General features: G+C 43.8%; 1 protein-coding gene across 1 annotated transcript; it reads right to left on the bottom strand.

Moving 5' to 3' along the window:
- Positions 1-13,528: 13,528 nt before the first annotated feature.
- Positions 13,529-17,204, bottom strand: emx2 (empty spiracles homeobox 2). The gene is made up of 3 exons (XM_075483701.1): positions 16,494-17,204; positions 15,258-15,442; positions 13,529-13,891 (listed from the first exon to the last, which is right to left on the bottom strand). Exons 1-3 carry the CDS (start codon positions 16,882-16,884, stop codon positions 13,724-13,726), a joined length of 744 nt encoding a protein of 247 aa, XP_075339816.1. The 5' UTR covers positions 16,885-17,204; the 3' UTR covers positions 13,529-13,723.
- Between the last annotated feature and the right edge of the window lie 1,536 nt (positions 17,205-18,740).

The raw sequence follows: 18,740 nt of genomic DNA, 5'->3' as shown, positions 1-18,740 counted from the left end.
TAATCGAAAGCTCCTGATGGCACAGATTAATCTTAGAGTGCATGGGAGGAGGATGCAGGGCCAAAGAGAGCAAACCTCAAGGGGTGGCGCTTCATATTTCTCTCCAAGAGGATTATGGGGGATTTTGTCAACAGATACCTCTTGAAAGCAAAAAGATGCCATGGTGAATCGAATATGGAACAAAAAGATAATGTTTGTTTTGGGGTGTTTTCCATCTCATGTGTTGCATTTACTTTGTTTATTGTGATCTAATTCCTATAAATATTGACAGACAAACATTTCGCCATGATAAACATGCAGTCTATTTGGAAGAGATTTACGCTGAAAAGACAAATCAGTGTGTGATGGTTATCCTGTGGCTGTGAGCACATACGATGGGCCACCGGTGGAAACAGAAATGGGCCCGAGCGTTGGTCGCTATGCCCCCATCATCCTTGATAAATGGAGCAGCGGCAGAGAGGCCTCTGTGAGTGAGCTGTAACTTTCGGCAGCCCCTCACAGGTGTGGGTGATCTTTCATCCTCCCAGCACTCCTCCGCCGCTTTGGCGTCCTATCTCTGGCCTCCATCAAAAGTGAACGTGCTGCCCCAGGTTCAGATTAACTCCACACTGACAGACCAAAGGCCTCCCCTCCTCCTGCCCCCTTCCACCTCGACTCACACATCTCCTACAACAGGGGAAATTAGGGCTAGTTTAGCAGATCTTACAGCACCACTAAACACCACCTCAGATCGCTTGCTGATTGCTTGGCTCAATCTATTGTGTCCCTCCCACCACCTCCACTCCCCTTCGCTTATCTGTGCCTGTGGCCAAAAGCAGCTTCTCTGCTCTGCACACACACACATGTACACACACGATCCTCCCTCCAGCCTGTCCTGAGAAAACATATAACTAACTTATTGTGAGCGGTCTCTCAACAGGGTCAATAGATGATATCAGTTCAGACTCTTGCCACAATGTTTGCTTTCTGGTTTTCCAGTAAAATACACGCAGAGTTAATGTTTCTTTTAATTGTGGATTAAAACAGATAGTTTGCTGTGCTCATGACAAACTGTAAGAGCTCCTTTATTGGTTATTATCCAGATTTCCTCACAGATTGGCCTCTGGGGTCACAGATTTACCTCGACTGGATCGCTCTGAACAACGTTGAGTTCAGCAACAACAACTCAGTTGGTATAAATGGAAAATTAGATATGGAGGATGGGCAGCGGTGTGATAATTGCTTGAGAAAAAGGGTTCCATGTTGAAATGAAATCTCACACGACGTGTACCATTCCTTTAAGAATCACCTTTGCCGCAATTATGGATGATCAGCCATTTTGGCAAACTGGTTAAATGCCCATGTTTGGGTGAGACCTATCATTTGTCTCTCTTGTCAGTTTCCTGTTTTCCTGAGCAACTCCCTTGACCTGGCTGGCAGGCCTGCCTGCCCCGAAGAGCACTTTCCCTTTCTTCATACTATGCTGGGCCGAAAAGGGAAGAAAGGAGGGAGGGGTGGGTGTGGAGTTGGGGGTCTAACTTAATCTGACCCCTTGCTCAGGTCAGTGAGCTGCTTACAGGGTCTATCCAAACATAGGAGCTTGTTTTGCTAAAGCTGTGGAAAGAAGAAGTACCCTCTTAAATCAATGCTTTACTCAGAGCTGTGCACATGCAAGGTTGTTATGTGTGAAACCACAGGAGGCAGGGCTGGCACACAACCAGCAGCATGCTCCTCTTCCTCATACTCCTCTCGGCAAAGAAAAAAAAAGAAAACTTCTCACAAGCTGTTTTGCTGCTTTTTTAAACCTGAAGTCTATGGAACAATTTCCCCACAATTGCTTTGGTTCGCTCAGATTCAAGAGCATTTTCATTTGGGCCTTACACAGTGTGCGCTCTTCCTATGGCAGAGGGGAATTGCACTCTAAAATGCATCCAGCTGTGTGTACTTATCTTTTTCTCTTGACATATTTTTGCCAAAAAAGTTCAGCCCTGATTTAATCACTATGCTGCGTTGAGTCCAGTTTGAGCAGTATGTTTGTGGCCCACAGACTGGAGCAGTTTGAGATTTTACTCTACTGTTTGAGTATCATATGATCTAAAGAGGAATGTAGAAATCAGCCAGATTTATTCTTCCTGTGTGACTGAGCGTTTGCAAAGGCAAGGATGGAAATGTTTCCTCTCGCTCGAGGAGGCATTTAAGGTATCTTTGAAGTAGCTGCAAGACTACTGAAATGCCTTGTAGCAGAGGAGACAAGATACATTGCACACCTCAGAGGTGAATTGTCATTTAGCTTTTATGAACACCCGAAGGCACTCCCCCCACCACCACCACCACCACCACTCGAACTGACTTGGGGTTCTTACTTTGTAAGTAAGATAGGGCTGCTGTGAAGCGCCTGGCACTGCAAGGAAAGCAAATTCACATTATCTTGGGTCTGTTCCAACACCTGAGCAAGGTAGGCCCCCAAACTACAGGAGGAGTCACAGGTGGCTAAATAAAAAAAAGCAGAAAACTTGAATGCAGGTTATATATGGGGCCTCTGCCAAACATGGCCACTGATAAAAGGCTCTTGCTGTGACTGTAAACAATGGCTCTAATTCACCATAATGATTCTATGGGTCTAAAGCTGTGGGAGATGCAATGGCCAGTCTCAGTAGCTTAATTATCTCTCTAATTTGTATTAGCACTTGCTATCCTCTCAGGGATAATTATGTATCTTGTGTGTGAGCAGGCTTAATGAGGTTAACTTGAGTCTTTACGTGGGATAGGAGTTCAGTCACCTCAAAGAGGGAGAAAAGCTGCTGATTACTGTGTTTTTCTCCCATGTAGATGATGACCATTAAGTCTTTTAAATCCCAGCGGAGCGCAGAGGTACAATGCACTTACTCCCAGTGGCAGCAGCGAGCACAGGGGGTGGGTTAGTTAGGTTGCAGTTATGGTTGAAAGGTACACAGTTTGAGCAGCTGAAAGCGCACTACCTCATCCGTGCTGACCGGTTGTAGATGGAAATCGCAGAATGTTCCCTGCCAGATTAGTATAACCTCACTATCATTCACTGTGTTTACCCCCCACCGCCACCACCCCTTCCAGTGACATTTTCAGGAAATCTCAGCACTTCTCGCCGCCGTAAGTCACCGTGCACTGAAGTGAATTGTGTTTAGCGGGTATTGATAAGGCCGATAAGAGCTCTAGCTTGCTTTTTGATATAATCTGAATTCCTAAAGTCCTGTGATCGTACGCTGTTTCCCTCTCAGTTCATACATGATATACTATGCACCACTAGCACAAAAGACTACATTTTTTTCCCTCTCATGGCAGCGATTAATCCACAGCTAAAGAGCTCTCGTTTATTTGCTGCACCCCTCCCATTTTTATACTTGCTCAATACTCAGCTGTTTTTACTGCAGGTTAGGAAAGGAAACCATCTTATCTGTTACTAGGGGGATTTATTAGTGTGAAAAAGATAATTGCTATTCATAGGTCACTGGGGGCTGATTTACAACCACTAATATTTAGGATTCCTTGAGCCGTTTTTCAGCTTTTTTTTTATCTCCAGCCCTGCCTGCAGCGCGGAGGGGAGAGAGGTCACGTTGGACGATGAGGGATGGGCTGGGCAAAGCCTCCACTCAGAGCAATTTGGCTGAAGACTAATGTGTGAGGAAGTAGCCCACATGAAAAGGCCTCATCCACGTAGGTCTGCCTGGAGCTGACAAACACCTGTTCTACTTAACCTGTAATGAGTCTGCAACCGAGCTCTGCCTTAGCCCTCGCCGTCTGCAAGGGCAATCCTAAGAAAACAAAAGCGGCAATAAAGTGGAAAAACCTGGGATGATATTGCTTTGAATTCTCTTTTATTGTGTCTGAAGATGTGTATAAGAAAGAAATACCTGGAATGACCACATCAAAAGCTGAAAGCTACAAACCGAACATTACCGAAAAGCCTCCTCCTTTTCCTCCCGGCATTGAATTCACAAAACAGGGAAATCATGACTTGTCCTGACAAAGGTCATACCTCGGTTATGTTGATCATATTACCTGTCACACAGATAGAGTTTTTTTTTTTTTTCTCCTAAAGTTTGTGAAGGTTTGGTTGCAGGCGAAACAGGAAATGAAGAGTTCTGGGTCTGTCTGTCCATGCTGATCCTCCAGTTGACCGGGAGGCGGGGGCTGGGGTGGGGGGGGCTTCATCAAGAGCACTCAGATGTGGGGTCATGGGTTCAGAGCCCAGGTGTTGTGCCTCACAGCAGGACACTTCACGGTCTAAACTGTACAAATGAATTTATAGAAAACCCTCCTATCTTGTGCGTCCTCACTCTAGAGGCAGTAATCTGCTCTTTATTTGACACAGAGTCTGTAAATTTGCCAGATAACAGAAAATTTGGTAGACCTCAACACTTTTGTGCCTTTTTTATTTTTATAGACAAATTTGACTGTAGATTATTATCACATTTAATTTTCAATTTGTTGTCTGAATTAAAAGAGCCAGTCGGCGGTTGCCAAGCGTGATATCACAGCAAGAGGAAAAGAATATGTGAGCGACTAGAGAGGCCCAGGAACATGCAGCTTCTTCCTTTTTTTTAATTTTTTTTTTTACCTCACTTCATTGATTTAATTTCTCCTCCTTATGAGATGTCACTTTGTCTGAAAAGGTATTCATCCTGCATATGCAACTCTTAATAACGCTAATCTTTTTGCCAGAGCAGAAATCTCATGGAGGGATAATCTGAGATAAATATAGTTAATTGAGGCCAGGTGAACTTTCTTTATCAGCGGCGCAGTCAACCAATCTGAAGTAAATGTGATAATTAGAACAGAGATGTCTTCACCGAGAACAGAGCGTGGTCCTGTCCCACAGCCATTTGCCTCAAATTATATCTGATTTCACAACACATCAGAAATCTCTAGCAAATGAGATCGGTTGAGGATGCAATAATGTTTCCTATAGCGATATATAAACAGAACCTGGAAGCAATAAGCATGAAGTACATCTACTTTTCCTTCCTCTGCCATATGTTTCTGGTCTTATACAACTCTGTAAATCTTTAGCATGATTATTTCAATAAAACAAGTGCATCAAACGAGGCGTGCTATCTCGCTGGAAGGCTATTTCAAGCCCAGAAACACGCTCACCTTTTTCCCTTAGGTTTCCTGGTGAGGTATGAAAGAGCGCTCTCTCTGGCCGTGCAGGCGGCCTGTGCTCCACTGAGCCTGACCACCATTAACACCCCTGAGAAACCTCGTCCTAATTACTCATTCAGCCTGACAGAATCTCCTTAATTACAAACTTCATTAGCCTGCAGGACTTTGTTTTTCTCCAGAAAAGGAGGGAACAGGGGACAGCTCAGGCCAAGGTGCAGTGGAGGCAAGGGGGTTTGTGCTTTAGCACCTTATTCCATGCTTTTTTTTTTTTTTTTGAAAAGGAGATGTTAAGACCTTAGCAAGAGATCTAATTAGATTCATGGTGAGAATCAGACACCTTTTAACTAGCCTCTGGAGTCCCTCTAAAAGGACAGCAAGATCCAGGGTAAGAGAGGCACAGAGAATTAAATTGACCTACTGCTGCCTTTCATGTGTGAAGTGGTCTGATTTGCCATGTCCTCACCTCCAAATACAAAATAACCCGCAGCACTTACGCACCCCACTACCATTATACCTTGCCTATAAACACATAAGACAGCTGGTGGGGTAAGGGGAGGACAAAAGCTGCAACAAAACCATGTGCCGTGGCTTTAGCTCTTTTGTTAATTGATCCGGAAAAGACATGTATTACCATTACCTCGTTTATGTATCCCACACTCAGCACTGCACCTGTTTGTTCTGAGAAAGCGATGCACGCTATAGTAGACCATCACACATCACTTCAAAGTCAACTGCCACTCATTTCTGAGGGTTACGTGCATTTAGAGTTCATATGTTCACGCTGCATGCAATTATATGGTAGACTGGCGAGTGTTAGCACCAGTTAGAGTCAGCTGAAGCACAGGGCGCCGATGCATAATAGAGTGCTGCACAACCGGCGATGTTGGAGAGGTCCTCACCATCGCTGGTCAGACTTCAAAGTCACTTGGTGGGCGAGGAGTAAGTCTGTTGCTTCTGGGGAAGTAATTATTTTACTTTAAGCTTACATACACCCTACCAAGAAGTTATGCTTGTTAGTAATTAGAAGGCAGCACTCAGAAACTCCACTTGAGATCCTCCAACGGTGTTAGCATCCCTCTCCTTCAATAGCTAAGCTGCGCCGTCTGACGAAGAACATTATGAGTGAATGATCAGCAAGTGTAATTTGGGTTAGTTTCTCTGTGGAGGTGCTAAGTTGTTCATTTGCCCATAATAGATGTCACAACCTGAATTACTGCTACCAATCATTTACCACCTGTCAAGCAGCGTTCCGACTCTCCAAGCAGTCCCACTGAGACGCCATGTTTATGCTCAGATCAAACAACTAAAGCCATCCATGTTGCTTTTTTGATTTTTTTTAGACATGTTATCGTTTAAATGTCAGACACTTTCAGCCCACTGTACACTTCCACCGTAACACATTTCAAACACATGGCTGCATTATTTTACGACAGGGGATTCAAGAACATCTGCCGCCAGTGGAAAAGAGCAACCAACGTGAACCTCTCACATTTTCCAACCTTATACTTTACATTGCTTTCATGTCGAATATCAAACTTGTGCTTAATCTCAGCTGAAGCAGCAGCCTTCAGACCCGAGGGACAAAAGCCACGTCTCCACTTAGGTGTTTGTGCTCATCGCCCAAGTCTGTGTTTTTAGCCCCAGCCGAGGACATCCAATTCGAATTTCTTGGAACAAGCCCTCAGACCATTTTGTCAAACAGCGTTTTTTTCCACCAGGAAAACCAGAGAATGTAGAAGTTCCCACCACCCAACCCACGAATGCATCAACACACACACAAGAGACGCACACGCAAGCCCCACAGAGACTGTTGTTTGCGAATATTAGTCATGTTAACATCAGCATCAAGTGTAGAACAGCGGGAAGGGGGGGTGATATGACAGTACCGACCAGAGAATTGCACCGACACAGCTTCGTTCTGATGCCACAAATAACCTCAGTGTTGTGTGAAATGCTGATGGGAGCAGGCATGGATCTGCACCTGCGAGCAGCACCCGAAACGTATACCATAAATGTCAAAAAGGAATCATTTCCTGTCTGTTATGAAAGCTGCTTGTTGTAAATCAGTGTTACTTGTCATTCTTTAGGGTTAAAAGAAGATTGGGAAAGGAGAAACTCTACATTCCGAAAAGTAAGGGGGGGAAAATATAAAAAATATTCCTAATTTCAGTGCTAAATGTAAAGGGTCAGGCGCCTGTGCAGTGATCTGCAATCATTTATAGAAAGAAATCAATTTTCTATTTAAAGAAATATTCAAATAAAACCTCATTGTGGTATTTTGTATGCTTTGTGACTCTGCACACTAGTTTTTGGGTCATTTTCTTGTGTAATGAATTTGCTTTTGCTTTCCCTTCATCACAACCTAAATTAAGTGAGTTAACCTGACTTATTGAGTGTCGAGAGCTTACTCCTGTTAACTAGCTCAGGATGTAATGTATGTTTTGATCCACGCTATACATAGTATGCATCAGTGCCGATGTGGGACAAAAGCTGGGTAAGTCAAGTCAAAGTCATGGTATTTTGTAAAAGATTAAACTAATTTTGTCTCTTTTTTTCATGCATGTGAATAAGTTGTCACAAGGACTCCAGGAAGGAAATGACAAGAATATGTAAGACTGTGGCACTGACTGATGTGTTCAGTATTACTTTTGCCTGACACTGGTCTGTTTTAAGGCACTTAATGAAAAATCCAAAGATCTACAGTTACACTTTAAACTCGTGTCAAAGGCTGAGTTGACTTTTCGTGCTGAAAAACGAATAAGAGAAAAGCGACGCTCCATCCGAGAGCACACAGAAAAACCCCTCGCTAAAGCGGCCCACTTTAGTATTTCATGCTGCTGCGCTTTTTCCAGACACTAAACCCTCAACTGCTGTCAGACTCAGCCAGAAGAAACTCGATATGTCATGTTTTTGGGGGCCAGATTGTTTTGCTCCCTCCAGGCCACCAAGAGGGGGAGACACAGCAAAGCTCAGGCGGGTGCATAGAGAGGGCAGAAAAACAGGTGCCCACAATTTCACCTGTCTGCCCAACAAGCCCCACACTTGCAGCTACTTTACATTAAACCCTCGGATTGTGGCCACATTTTTCTGCGCTCGAGGAGGGGCTTCAGATGTTAGCTCATTAAACTGCCTCTGATCACATCCTGACATGGGAACGGCTCATTACACGGGCAGAAGAACTGGTAGCTTTACCAGACCGGGGGACACAAAAAGCAGCATGGCTTTGCGTGAACCTACAGCAGGTAAAAGCAGGCCGTAAAGCTTGGCATTTATTTTCAAAAGTACCTGAGAGTTGTGTCATGACACCATCCGGAAAACACATCAGCGGTGATGATGAGGGAGGGGACTCCCAGGTCAAGAGACACACAATAGTTCAGCAGGCACATGTGATATATTTAGTGAGGCCGTTGTTTGTTTTATTTAGAGAGCGAATTGAGGATTTTCCAAACTGCTGGGCCCCTGAGGTATTTTATCAGGTGTACAGTCCGCCATATGTTACACATTAGTGTGCTGAGGGGAACGCTGGTTGCAGATACAACCTATAAAATGTTTGGAGGTTGGAACTTCTGAGGACAGGGGGTCGACAATTGCTCTCTTCAGAGCTGGATATGTGGGAAACACTTATATGCAAATGAAACTGAGGCAAATTACAGCCCAAATTGCCCCTGTATCATTAAAGAAAATAAACACGAGGAATCTCTGGGATTGCAGTAGGTCATAGGAATATTAATGCAGTGAAAATAGGTGTTTACTATTACTGGCAGTGGAAAAGGAAAAAAAAGAAGAAGAAGAAGAAGAAGAAGAGGGAAGAAAGCAGCTAATAAAGGCCCTGAACTCTCAGAGGCTTCCAAAACTGAGCTTTGCCATGTGGTTACGGCGGGGAGCAGGCCAAGTTCAGGCAGATGCTGGAGGTGTCTCAAAACTCTGCGCGGGGCAGGATGGGGGCCGAGGCCAAAGAGAGAGAGGGAGGGCAAAAAAAAGGCTGACTTTGGGAGAAAAAGGCATCTGTGCAGGTGGAAAAAAATGTAGTGTTTCTGATAATTATATTTCAGTTTGAAATTTGAAATTTGTGTCTTCTAGGTGTGTGACATGTCCCGATCTTATGATGTCCGTGCGGTGACCTCAGTGAACATGAGCAATGGAGCACCACAACCTTCAGAGTGAAACTCCTCATGGGTGTGACAGAGCAGCTTGTAATGTGGCTCTTGGCTTCTTTCATCCATTAACAATCGCATGTTAGTGCCAGGCTCTCATTCTGAGCTGGAAGCCTGCTCTGAATCCATTCAATCTGGAGTGCTTTTTTCTATTTTCTATATAAGGATACGTCACTCTGGATCATTTTAGTTTATATTCTATAAAATATCATTAACAAAAACGCTTTGTCCTGGCAGGTTCATTTTAGAGGTCTGAGCGTCCTTGTTATCGTACACTTCAACGCATCAACTTCAAAATCTAATTTGGAAGTTTTATTTTTTTTTCGAACCCAAATAACAGGATCAAGACAGATTTGTTTGCGTCTGCGCACTGGTGCTCCCGCCAGAAGAAATCCAGCGGACTTGTTCCAGTCAGCCCGAGTCAATAAGCGCTGACTGCACCCGATGGCGAATTTGGAAGTTGCTGCGTTTGGAAAACATAATCATGGGAGCACATCGCAGCCCCTCCTTCGTTATTAATAATAAAGAAAGAAACGGAATCCGAGGCTCCGATGTTTAATTTATTATTATGTAAGCTATTTGGAGAGTGATTGTATGGTAATTGCTCATTAGTCTTGTATATTTATCGCTGCACCTTATGTCAAGGCCAGAGGAATGGTGTAGGGTGGATTCTCCCCTTTCAGGGATCCATTTCAGAGGCAATTTGTGAAACAGGACGGATCAGGTTAGTCCTGACGTGGTTCTGTGGCAGGGTCGGCCCGCAGGTGCCACCTCACAGACGTTTATTGTAGCCTGATGAGATGCTCTCTGGAATGAAACCAGAAAGGCCTCCCCGCGCGGACATGTTGACAAATTATCTAAAGCCACCCTTTTCAAAAGCCACTTCTCCCAACTTAAGAGATTCCAGCTCGATCAATTATTGACTTTGCGCACTAATACCAACCCTGTCCTCTTGTCTATTCCCTTCCGCCGGCCGCCATTGACATCACTAGTGTCGGCGGACGTAATTATAGCTACTAATTGCAGATTAGAGGTTTTGGGTCAGTGGGGTCACTCGATAGGGCCGACTCATCTTTTCAGTGACGGATCATCATTTCACGTTGCAGACTAAATGTTTAATGCGAGGTCCAAAAATGTTCCAAACGGGCTCGGTTGTGAATATTTGGAGGAATAATCCACTTGTGACGATTTATGGGGGCGCTGGGTTTAAGTTTAGATAGGCGGGTCACCAAAGGTCCCCATAGGTGGCCCTTAACGCATAGCACGAGCGTCTGGGAGAGGGATCTGATAGGAGAGGGCCCACTTCACATCGCAACACACACACACACACACATATGCTTGAATTCTACCCAGGCCAATTATTTCCATGTGACCTTATAGTCTCAAATTGCGTTTGACCGTCCTCATAGATCCAGGAATTTAATATGTATATATATATATATATAGGCTATATATATATATATATATATATATATATATATATATATATATATATATATATATATATATATATATAGGCTATATATATATATATATATATATATAAATATAAATATTAATCACCTCATCGTAATTTCAGTATTGGGCGAGGTTGGCAGTAAAGATAATTTCCACATTGTCTACAGCTTTTATTTCAAGGCCGTTACTTTCCCATCTTATTGTTTCATATTTGCCCTCAGAGGGGAAAAAGGAAAAAAGAAAAGAATCACTCGCTGTTTTATGTTCAATTCTAACCTCACAAGTCAGAAAGTCGAGCTTTCAAGTTTGATCAATTTGGCATTTAACTATCCTAATTTGAAGGCACAAAATTCTAAATTCCGCACATATAGATTTTTTTTTATCAACAAAGCTATTGCTAGGTTTGGGGGGAAAAAATATTTACAGGTGAAATTTAATTTCACTGAGGCTCTAACAGAGAAGCCCGTCCTGACTCATGTGTGTCCAAACAGGCGCACACAGGGTGTGAAGGTTGGGGGGGGGTGCGCCAAATTTGTTTGCGGCGGATCAAGGCTCACCGCCTCCACTGCACTTTCTTTATCTTAATTCCAACTTGAAAAGATATAATTATCTAGTTTGAACAGGACTGCTATCAAATCCTTCTTTATAGGCAGGGTAGGGAAAAGCTCGAGTGGATTGTGAAGCTCTGAGCCGCTCCGTGTTGCCCGAGATAGGAGTAATGAAGTTGTGGAGTCCGGAGATACAAAGGGCATTAACCTCATTAGCATGAAACCTTTTCTTCTAACTATTGTGGGACCCTTTCAGTCCTCTAATCCCCCCTATTTCAAAGCTGGGTTTGTAATAAAGCTTTTAGGTTTTTCTTTTTTTTTTCCTCTTTCTCCAAAGCTAATGGTATTCTCTCTAGATTTTTATTGCTGTTATAATCTATCCCCAAACACATGCACCTCGCACCAACGAAAGAAAAAAAAACACCAAAGTCGAATTTGCTTTGAATTCATAAAAAAAAAGAAAAAAAAAATCATAACCCAGTTTAATTTTTTTTCCCAACCCTAACTTGCAGCGTGCGTCTCGTTTTGTTTGTGCGTCAGTGCATCGTTTCCTGCTGTAAACTGCTTCTGAAAAAACAAACCTCTCTCTCAATATATATATATATATATAAATATATATTTGAGCTCACGGGCTCAAACAGTCCGGTAATGTTCCCGTTCAGTCCAAAGCGGCAGCACGATGGAGCCCACAAAACAAGATTTGAAACAAAGATCCCATTTTGCGGCGCATTGCGACCTTCCCTTATCTCGTCGTGAGGGGTAGTCAGATTGTACTAAATTATGTCCAACCAAGCCCCGTTGGATCCGTGGATTAAGAGATTAAAGTGGACCACTGGGCAATGCATCCACCCACACACCCCCCACCCCAGCCCTCCCCTCCCACCTCCCCCCACTCATATTACTCGCATGATAATTGCCCAAACTGATTTGCACTTTCACAAAAGCCTGTGGAGCCTCTTTGTAGCCGGAGCGGAGCAGACGCCGCAGCCCCCTGAAAACAGTCGGACTGAAGGGGACAAAACGCGCGGCTGAGGGGCAACAAAATTGCACGCTTGCAGACCCCTCGCGCTCCCCGCGGTCCAGAATCAGACTAAATCTCGAGTGTCCCGACGTCACCTCAGCAAACCTCACCGTGCGCGCACGAGTTCCCCCCCCCCAACCCAAAAAAAAAAAAACTACCCAGGTCGCACGGGAAAGACCGAAAGTCCGTCGCCCCCCCAACACAGAGGCCTGAGTCAAAAAGCCCGTCCTTTGCACTGCGCCGCAACATATTGATAAAACTTTATTGACAAAATATTGACAATTACATACTTCTTGGAAGTATACTTTGTGTTAAAATTGTAGCAAACTTAACACAAACACAAAAAATTATGTACATTCCGTAAAAGAGGGTTGAACAGAAACATTAACTTTTAGCTTTTCTGTACATGGAATACGCTCAGTGCTTGTTTTTTTTTTTTTTTTTTTTTTTTGTAATCATTCCTGTCAATTCTTGCATTTAGTCCTTCGTTGCAACTTTCACTGGAGGGCCAAGTCCTGACAGAAGGCTTCACGGGGCCACAGCGACACATTACAGGTAAAGCTTTGGGTTAAAGGAATGTCCTGATGCCTTCCCTTTCAGTCGTGGTTCTGTGATCTGATTCACCCTTTTTTTTTGTCCCTTTATGATTGAAATTAATTTTTGTTGTCTTTTCTAAAAAAAAAAAAAAAAACACTAATAACGCAGCACCGCTACTTCATATGTTTTTTTTCACAATCACTTTTACACGAGAATCATGAATTAAAAGACTGCACACGTTGTAAAAAGGAAGAAGCACGACATCTCTCAGTTTTGAAAATAGAGTTAAAAACAAAACTCGTTCTTGTTTTTCTCCTTTTTTTTTCCTCATATATGTATAGATATATATCTCGGTTTGAGGGAGAGAGAAAAAAAATACTTGTCAAATCAAAACAAATACCAGGAAAATACTATACCATGCAATTCAAGTTTTACAAAAAAAAAAAAAAAAAATCGGTTTGGTGTTTTGGTATCTGGGGTAGGAAACGTCTTTTTTTTGTTGCTGTTTTTTTTTTTCTTTTTTGAAAAGAAAAATAAAAAAATAAAAGAAAACTTGTGAAGTGCAAACGTCCCATGTGAGCTGGAGAAAAATAGAATTAGGTGGCGGGTGGGTTTGTAGTGGTGGGGCAGGACTGAGACGCTGTCAGTCACGCTTTCCTGGGGGAGTTTGGACTGACAGACCCGCTGGTGACAGCAGTGGCAGCCGGGTTTCAACCCCCCCACCCCACCCCACTCCTCAGCTGCCGACCTCCGGAGATCTGAAATCTGACATTGGCTGTGTACCCTCTCTCACTGTCTCTACACGGCATCCTTTATCCATGTCCTCCTTCATTCAGACGCGTATGTAAATGCGAATATATATTTGTAGTCTTGTGTGTTTTTTTTTTTTAATCGTCCGAGGTGACATCAATTTCCTCCGGGCTCCCCTGCTTAGTCGCCAGTCTCCACCGGTTTATGTGATGCGATCCCTTTTTCTTCTGCTGAGACTCCGAGCCCTCCTCCTCCAACTTCTGCCGCTTGAACTTCGTCCTCCGGTTCTGAAACCACACTTTTACCTGTTGGAGGAGAGGGAGAAATAAATGAATAAATAAAAGAGGTGTTGGGTTGAGAGGTGGGGGTGTGGGAAAAACACCGCGATTGGTCGTAAAAGAAAAAAGATTTTTTTTAAAAAGCAAACCTGAGAGGGGTAAATGGGGCCAAACGCGAGCACGCAGGGGCGCGGCGGAAATAAAAGTGCACCACGGTGACGCAAGATCAGTCACGGTTTCAGGAGAGCTCGAATTCCGCCATTGAAACACATTGAAAGACAAATTATAACACGCGCGTCAATTTGGGATATTTTGCCTGACACCAAAACATGCGACTCCAGCCTTTAAAGCAGAAGAACAATAATAACTGTCATTAAACACACCCCAGCTCGTGTTCAGTTAAAAATAAAAACACTGACTCAGAATATGTCCAAACAAATTCTCACAAGCGTGCTTTTTTTTTTTTTTTACAGAAACTTTAAAGAGCGTGTCTTTTTTGTCTCTCTCTTGTTACCAGAAACAGGCAGAATATCTACGCATCACGTGACGTAGACGCACTCCTCTAAACGGACCTGTCAATAATCGGTCCCGTAGGGGGGGATGAACGGCACCTAAATCGATCGATTATCAGCTCCCGCTTTGTCACTCTGCGGCCCTTTGAGTTCCTAAATGGCGACTGAGGTGCATTTAATAAGCCTTCAGTGGGCTAATTGAAGTAGGTGACGCTTCATTTCTCCCCTCGGCTCCTCCAAAGGCCCCGCAGTCCAAAAGGAGACACAGTGGACAAAAGACAGCGGGCTGATGGGCTCAAACGGCATCTTTAAATATGGCAGGTGGGGGGTGTGTGTGTGTGTGGGGGGGGGGGGTTTCCACTGCACCCGCCTCGGCCTTTGTATCGCCTTTCCCATAAAATGGTTAACTGGTTAATTTGCCCCTCCATTTTGAAAAGGCGACATTCTCTCCCCCCCTCAAAACAAAGTAATTCAAGCCCTCCTGAAATGAGGTTATAGGCCTGCACAATGAAGGTGGATTTGATCCAACAGAAAAGCCCCCCCCCCTCTCTCCCCTCTGTCCTCTGTCCTCGACTGACAACATGCATTTGTGGCAAGGAGAAACATTTTAGTGTCTTGTTTAAAATGGGCAAATGTCGAGCATTTTACTCCTCTTCTTCTCCTTGTTGTCATCTTTAAAAGGCGCAGCGGCGAAGGGCCAAAGATCAACAAAAAGCATCGTGTGTAACCCGCAACGTCCGCCGCGTGAGAACGCGCGGTTGGAATAGTCATATAAGTATGACAATAAAAGCGCGAGCGTGGAGGATTTCCGGGCCACGAGCGTGGCCAGAGACTGCACCGTGGTGCCAAACAGGTGAAGTAGCTGCAGAGGCCTTTCTTACCTGAGTTTCTGTGAGGCTAAGGCTGTGGGCGAGCTGTTTCCTTTCCGCTCCCACCACGTAATGGTTTTTCTCGAACGCGTGTTCGAGCCGCAGGAGTTGCGAGGGTGAAAAAGCTGTCCGGATTCTTTTGGGCTTTCTGGCCAGCGCGTTGTGCAAAAGGAAGCTCTCTGGACTCGTTTCATTGCCTGCGAACGAGCAGAAAAAACGAGGACGTTGGCACACACTTTGCAGAGTCAAAACATTTTGCACATCCAACATTTAAAGACAACAGGCCACAGCAGCGGTCCGCCGAGGGCACGGCTCAACTGGCCGGGCAGTAATAAATAGAAGCAGAATATGTGACATTTAAATGATTTCTTATTGTTGTGATAGCTGCATCTAACATTTGCCTTCCCCTCTGCGTGAGGGGGGGACAAAGCGGAGGTATAATCCTGGGCGTAATTAAATTAGCTATAATAATAAAAAAAAGAACAAGAAAAAAAACCTTTCAGAACAAAATATGAAAATAAACCAATGTAGAAATTCGTTAACAGTGAAACTGCGAGCAAAGTGGATTGTATTGCTTTCATTTGTCAGAATAAACACACATTAATGCCCCAAAACAGGCTGAGCGCAGGCCACACAGGTTAGAAATGTGCTCCGTGTTAACTGCAACAAGAAAGTCAAATAAGCTTTCAATTTGTTTCATTTGTTTGTTTTTTTAACAAATGTTGAAATGTAGAAAATAATATTTCAAACCGCAGAGGAGCCAGATGCATTCTTCTTCTCTTTTTTTCTAAATAACTCCTTTGTTTTTTTTCTTCTTTTGTTTTTGGCCGGAATATTTTTTTACTTTATTTGTATACAACCTGCAGAGCAACAGTGTACAAACATGTCAGTATTTCTAGTTTTTGTCTAACCCCTGAGCAAACTCCAGGCTCCAAAAGCCACGTTATTATTATTTATTATAGCCAAACATCTTTATTCGATCTTCCAAATTAACACCATTTTCCCATGGTTTATTTGTTTTATTTTTATTTTTTAGATCGAAATAACCCTTTTAATAAATGGCCGTTTTTGGAGATGCTGAGCTCTCCGGCTGCTGTGCTACAGCTTGGCGGATTGTTAGTCCTATCTACTCCCTGCTCTGTACACTGATGAGGAAAAAGAAGAAGAAGAAGTAGCCCCCCGAACACAGCCGCTTGTCATGCGTAAAGCTGAGCCAAATCAAAGGTTGTTGTTTTTTCGAAAACTTACCTTGGAATCTGTGACCCAAGTACCTATATCTGTGTAATAACCAGGGGTAGAAAGTTGAGGGGTCCCTTTGCTGGCTGGCAAAAAGCGGGTGCGGACTGTGTGAGGAGGAAAGCGGATGAGCGGCCAGTGCGTGCGGCGGAGCCACCGAATGGACCGGTACGCCAGAGTTTTGCGGATGAGAGACCGCCTCGGCAAACACCAAGTCCGGGTTCGAGTACACACCCCTGCCGCCGGAGTGAAAGCCGTTCAGAAAAGGGTTCATCTGGCCGGAGTTTGCATAGCTGAGAGCCGCCGGCCTGATGGGCTCCTCGGAGCGGGACGCCGGTACATGATTATCCTTCGCCACTAAAGACTCTATAGTAAAACACCTCTTGGGTGCGGGTTGAAACATGGTCTGATAGTCCAGATTCCCCAGTTTAGGTTGAAGTTGTCGCAGGCGCTCTTGCTTGAAAAATACTCCACACCCAAGGAAGGGGGAAAGTTTCTGCGCTGGAAATAAGTTGAGCAGAAGAAAAGCAAAAGGCGCGCGGCGGTGTCGAGAAAGCCAAAATAAAAAACGCGTTCGGCTACTCCCAGACTAATCCATGGATGTGATCGTTTTCCTCGCCGGCTTCGTGCAGGCAGATTTGTTAGTTCATGAGCCTAATTAGCTCTGCAGCCCCATAAACAGCTTCCTCTGAAGGCTGTAATGGCATGGTGATTGGTCGCCGCTGCTGCTGCTCGCCTTAAGGTGGAGAAGAGGGAAGACGCTTAAAAAGTGCGTCAAAGGGAAGCAGGGGCGCGGAGAGGCGGACTCGAACGCGCAACACGGAACGGATTCGTCCAGAAGAGGAGCCCCCCGCGTGCGCGTGCACAGTCCCGCACGCGCATGCACATATCTCCAGGACATTTAACTCATTCATCTTAACCAGAGAAGCTCAAGGTAGCCGAGCTTATTTGCATTTAAGGCCCGCGCGAAGATAAGAGTTTTTTTTTTTTTTTTAGTTTTTTTTTCAGGAGTGAGAGTGTGTGGTGGTCCTGTTTAGGTGTTGTTTTTATTTATGAGCAAAAATGTAGCTCAAACACCAGATGAGGTCCGTTAAAGTCTTATTTTCCAGCCAGTGCGCGAGGATGATGTTGAGCAGCAGCTGTCTGTCGGGACTTCATTCATAGTTTTCTTCCTGGTTTTTGGTTTGGTTTTTTTTTAGATTTTGTTTGCATGAATTTTCCAGAGCCGAGTCCAGCTTTAGTCAAGATTTGGAAGGGTTTTTATTTTGTTGTTGTCGTGCGGGGAAGAGTTAACGTTCAGTAACGAGTCGGCGTGTGTCCGAATTAAGGCAAACACGCTCAGGTGTTTTGTGCACCTCCATGTGTACCTGTCACACCACGTGTGTGTGTGTGTGTGTGTGTGTGTGTGTGTGTGTGTGTGTGTGTGTGTGTGTGTGTGTGTGTGTGTGTGTGAGCGAGCGATCAGGGGCTGAGGGCAACAGGACATGGCTGTAGCAATGGCCGCGCAGCAGGGGCCTTCATACGGACACGCGTCCACTCACGATGTGACTTAAGGTTGCTGCGAAATTCCTGCAGATCAGAGACTTTACAATGCTGCATTGCACCCAGATAGTTCGTAGTGTGTGTATTTATTTTAATATACTATCAATAAATGTTTTTTTTTTTTAGAAAATACACACACACACATATATATAGCCTCTATATATATATATATATATATATATATATATATGTGTGTGTGTGTGTGTTGTATATATATATATATTTATATATCAGTAAATATTAATTTGTGAATTTGGTCGTTTGTTCACGAGGTGAATATGAACTCACGTTTAAACTTAAACTCTCACGGTCTGAATACAGCAGCAGCAGCAACAATTAGAGATAAATCAATTCATAATAATGGTAATAATAATGCTGATTATTATTGCCATTATCATGTTAAACTGTTTGGGCTACACCAGTTATCTGCGCGCGTAAATTCTCAGAGGAGTCAAATACAAGCCAAATTATTAAACCACTGAAAGCTCCTCTGAGCCGCAGCAGACATCGAGCTGACAAACACCAGATTGGGAAATCTTTAAGAAATTCACATTACATTGTTTTTCTTTTTTTTTAAAGAATAAAACAAAGACATGTTGAGTGTCTGGGAGCTGGATATTTCATCACGTTTTTCAGTTTAACTCGAGCACTTCGGCTAGTTCATTTGATGGAGCCTTTTCTTTTTTAAATTGGTAAAGTCACATATTATGACTTATA

The sequence above is a fragment of the Odontesthes bonariensis genome, chromosome 2 (assembly GCF_027942865.1).
Source record: "Odontesthes bonariensis isolate fOdoBon6 chromosome 2, fOdoBon6.hap1, whole genome shotgun sequence".
NCBI classification, from domain to species: Eukaryota; Metazoa; Chordata; class Actinopteri; order Atheriniformes; family Atherinopsidae; genus Odontesthes; species Odontesthes bonariensis.
The sequence above is the reverse complement of the archived record's forward strand: the minus strand, read 5'-3'. Positions and strand labels throughout refer to the sequence as shown.

Excerpts from the sequence above, each read along its gene's own strand:
- emx2 (XM_075483701.1), bottom strand. The coding sequence starts at position 16,884 with ATGTTTCAACCCGCACCCAAGAGGTGTTTTACTATAGAGTCTTTAGTG. Across the intron at positions 15,443-16,493 it reads CTTGGGTCACAGATTCCAAG|GCAATGAAACGAGTCCAGAG; the intron begins GTAAGTTTTCGA and ends GCTCGTTCGCAG. Across the intron at positions 13,892-15,257 it reads TTAGCCTCACAGAAACTCAG|GTAAAAGTGTGGTTTCAGAA; the intron begins GTAAGAAAGGCC and ends CTCCTCCAACAG.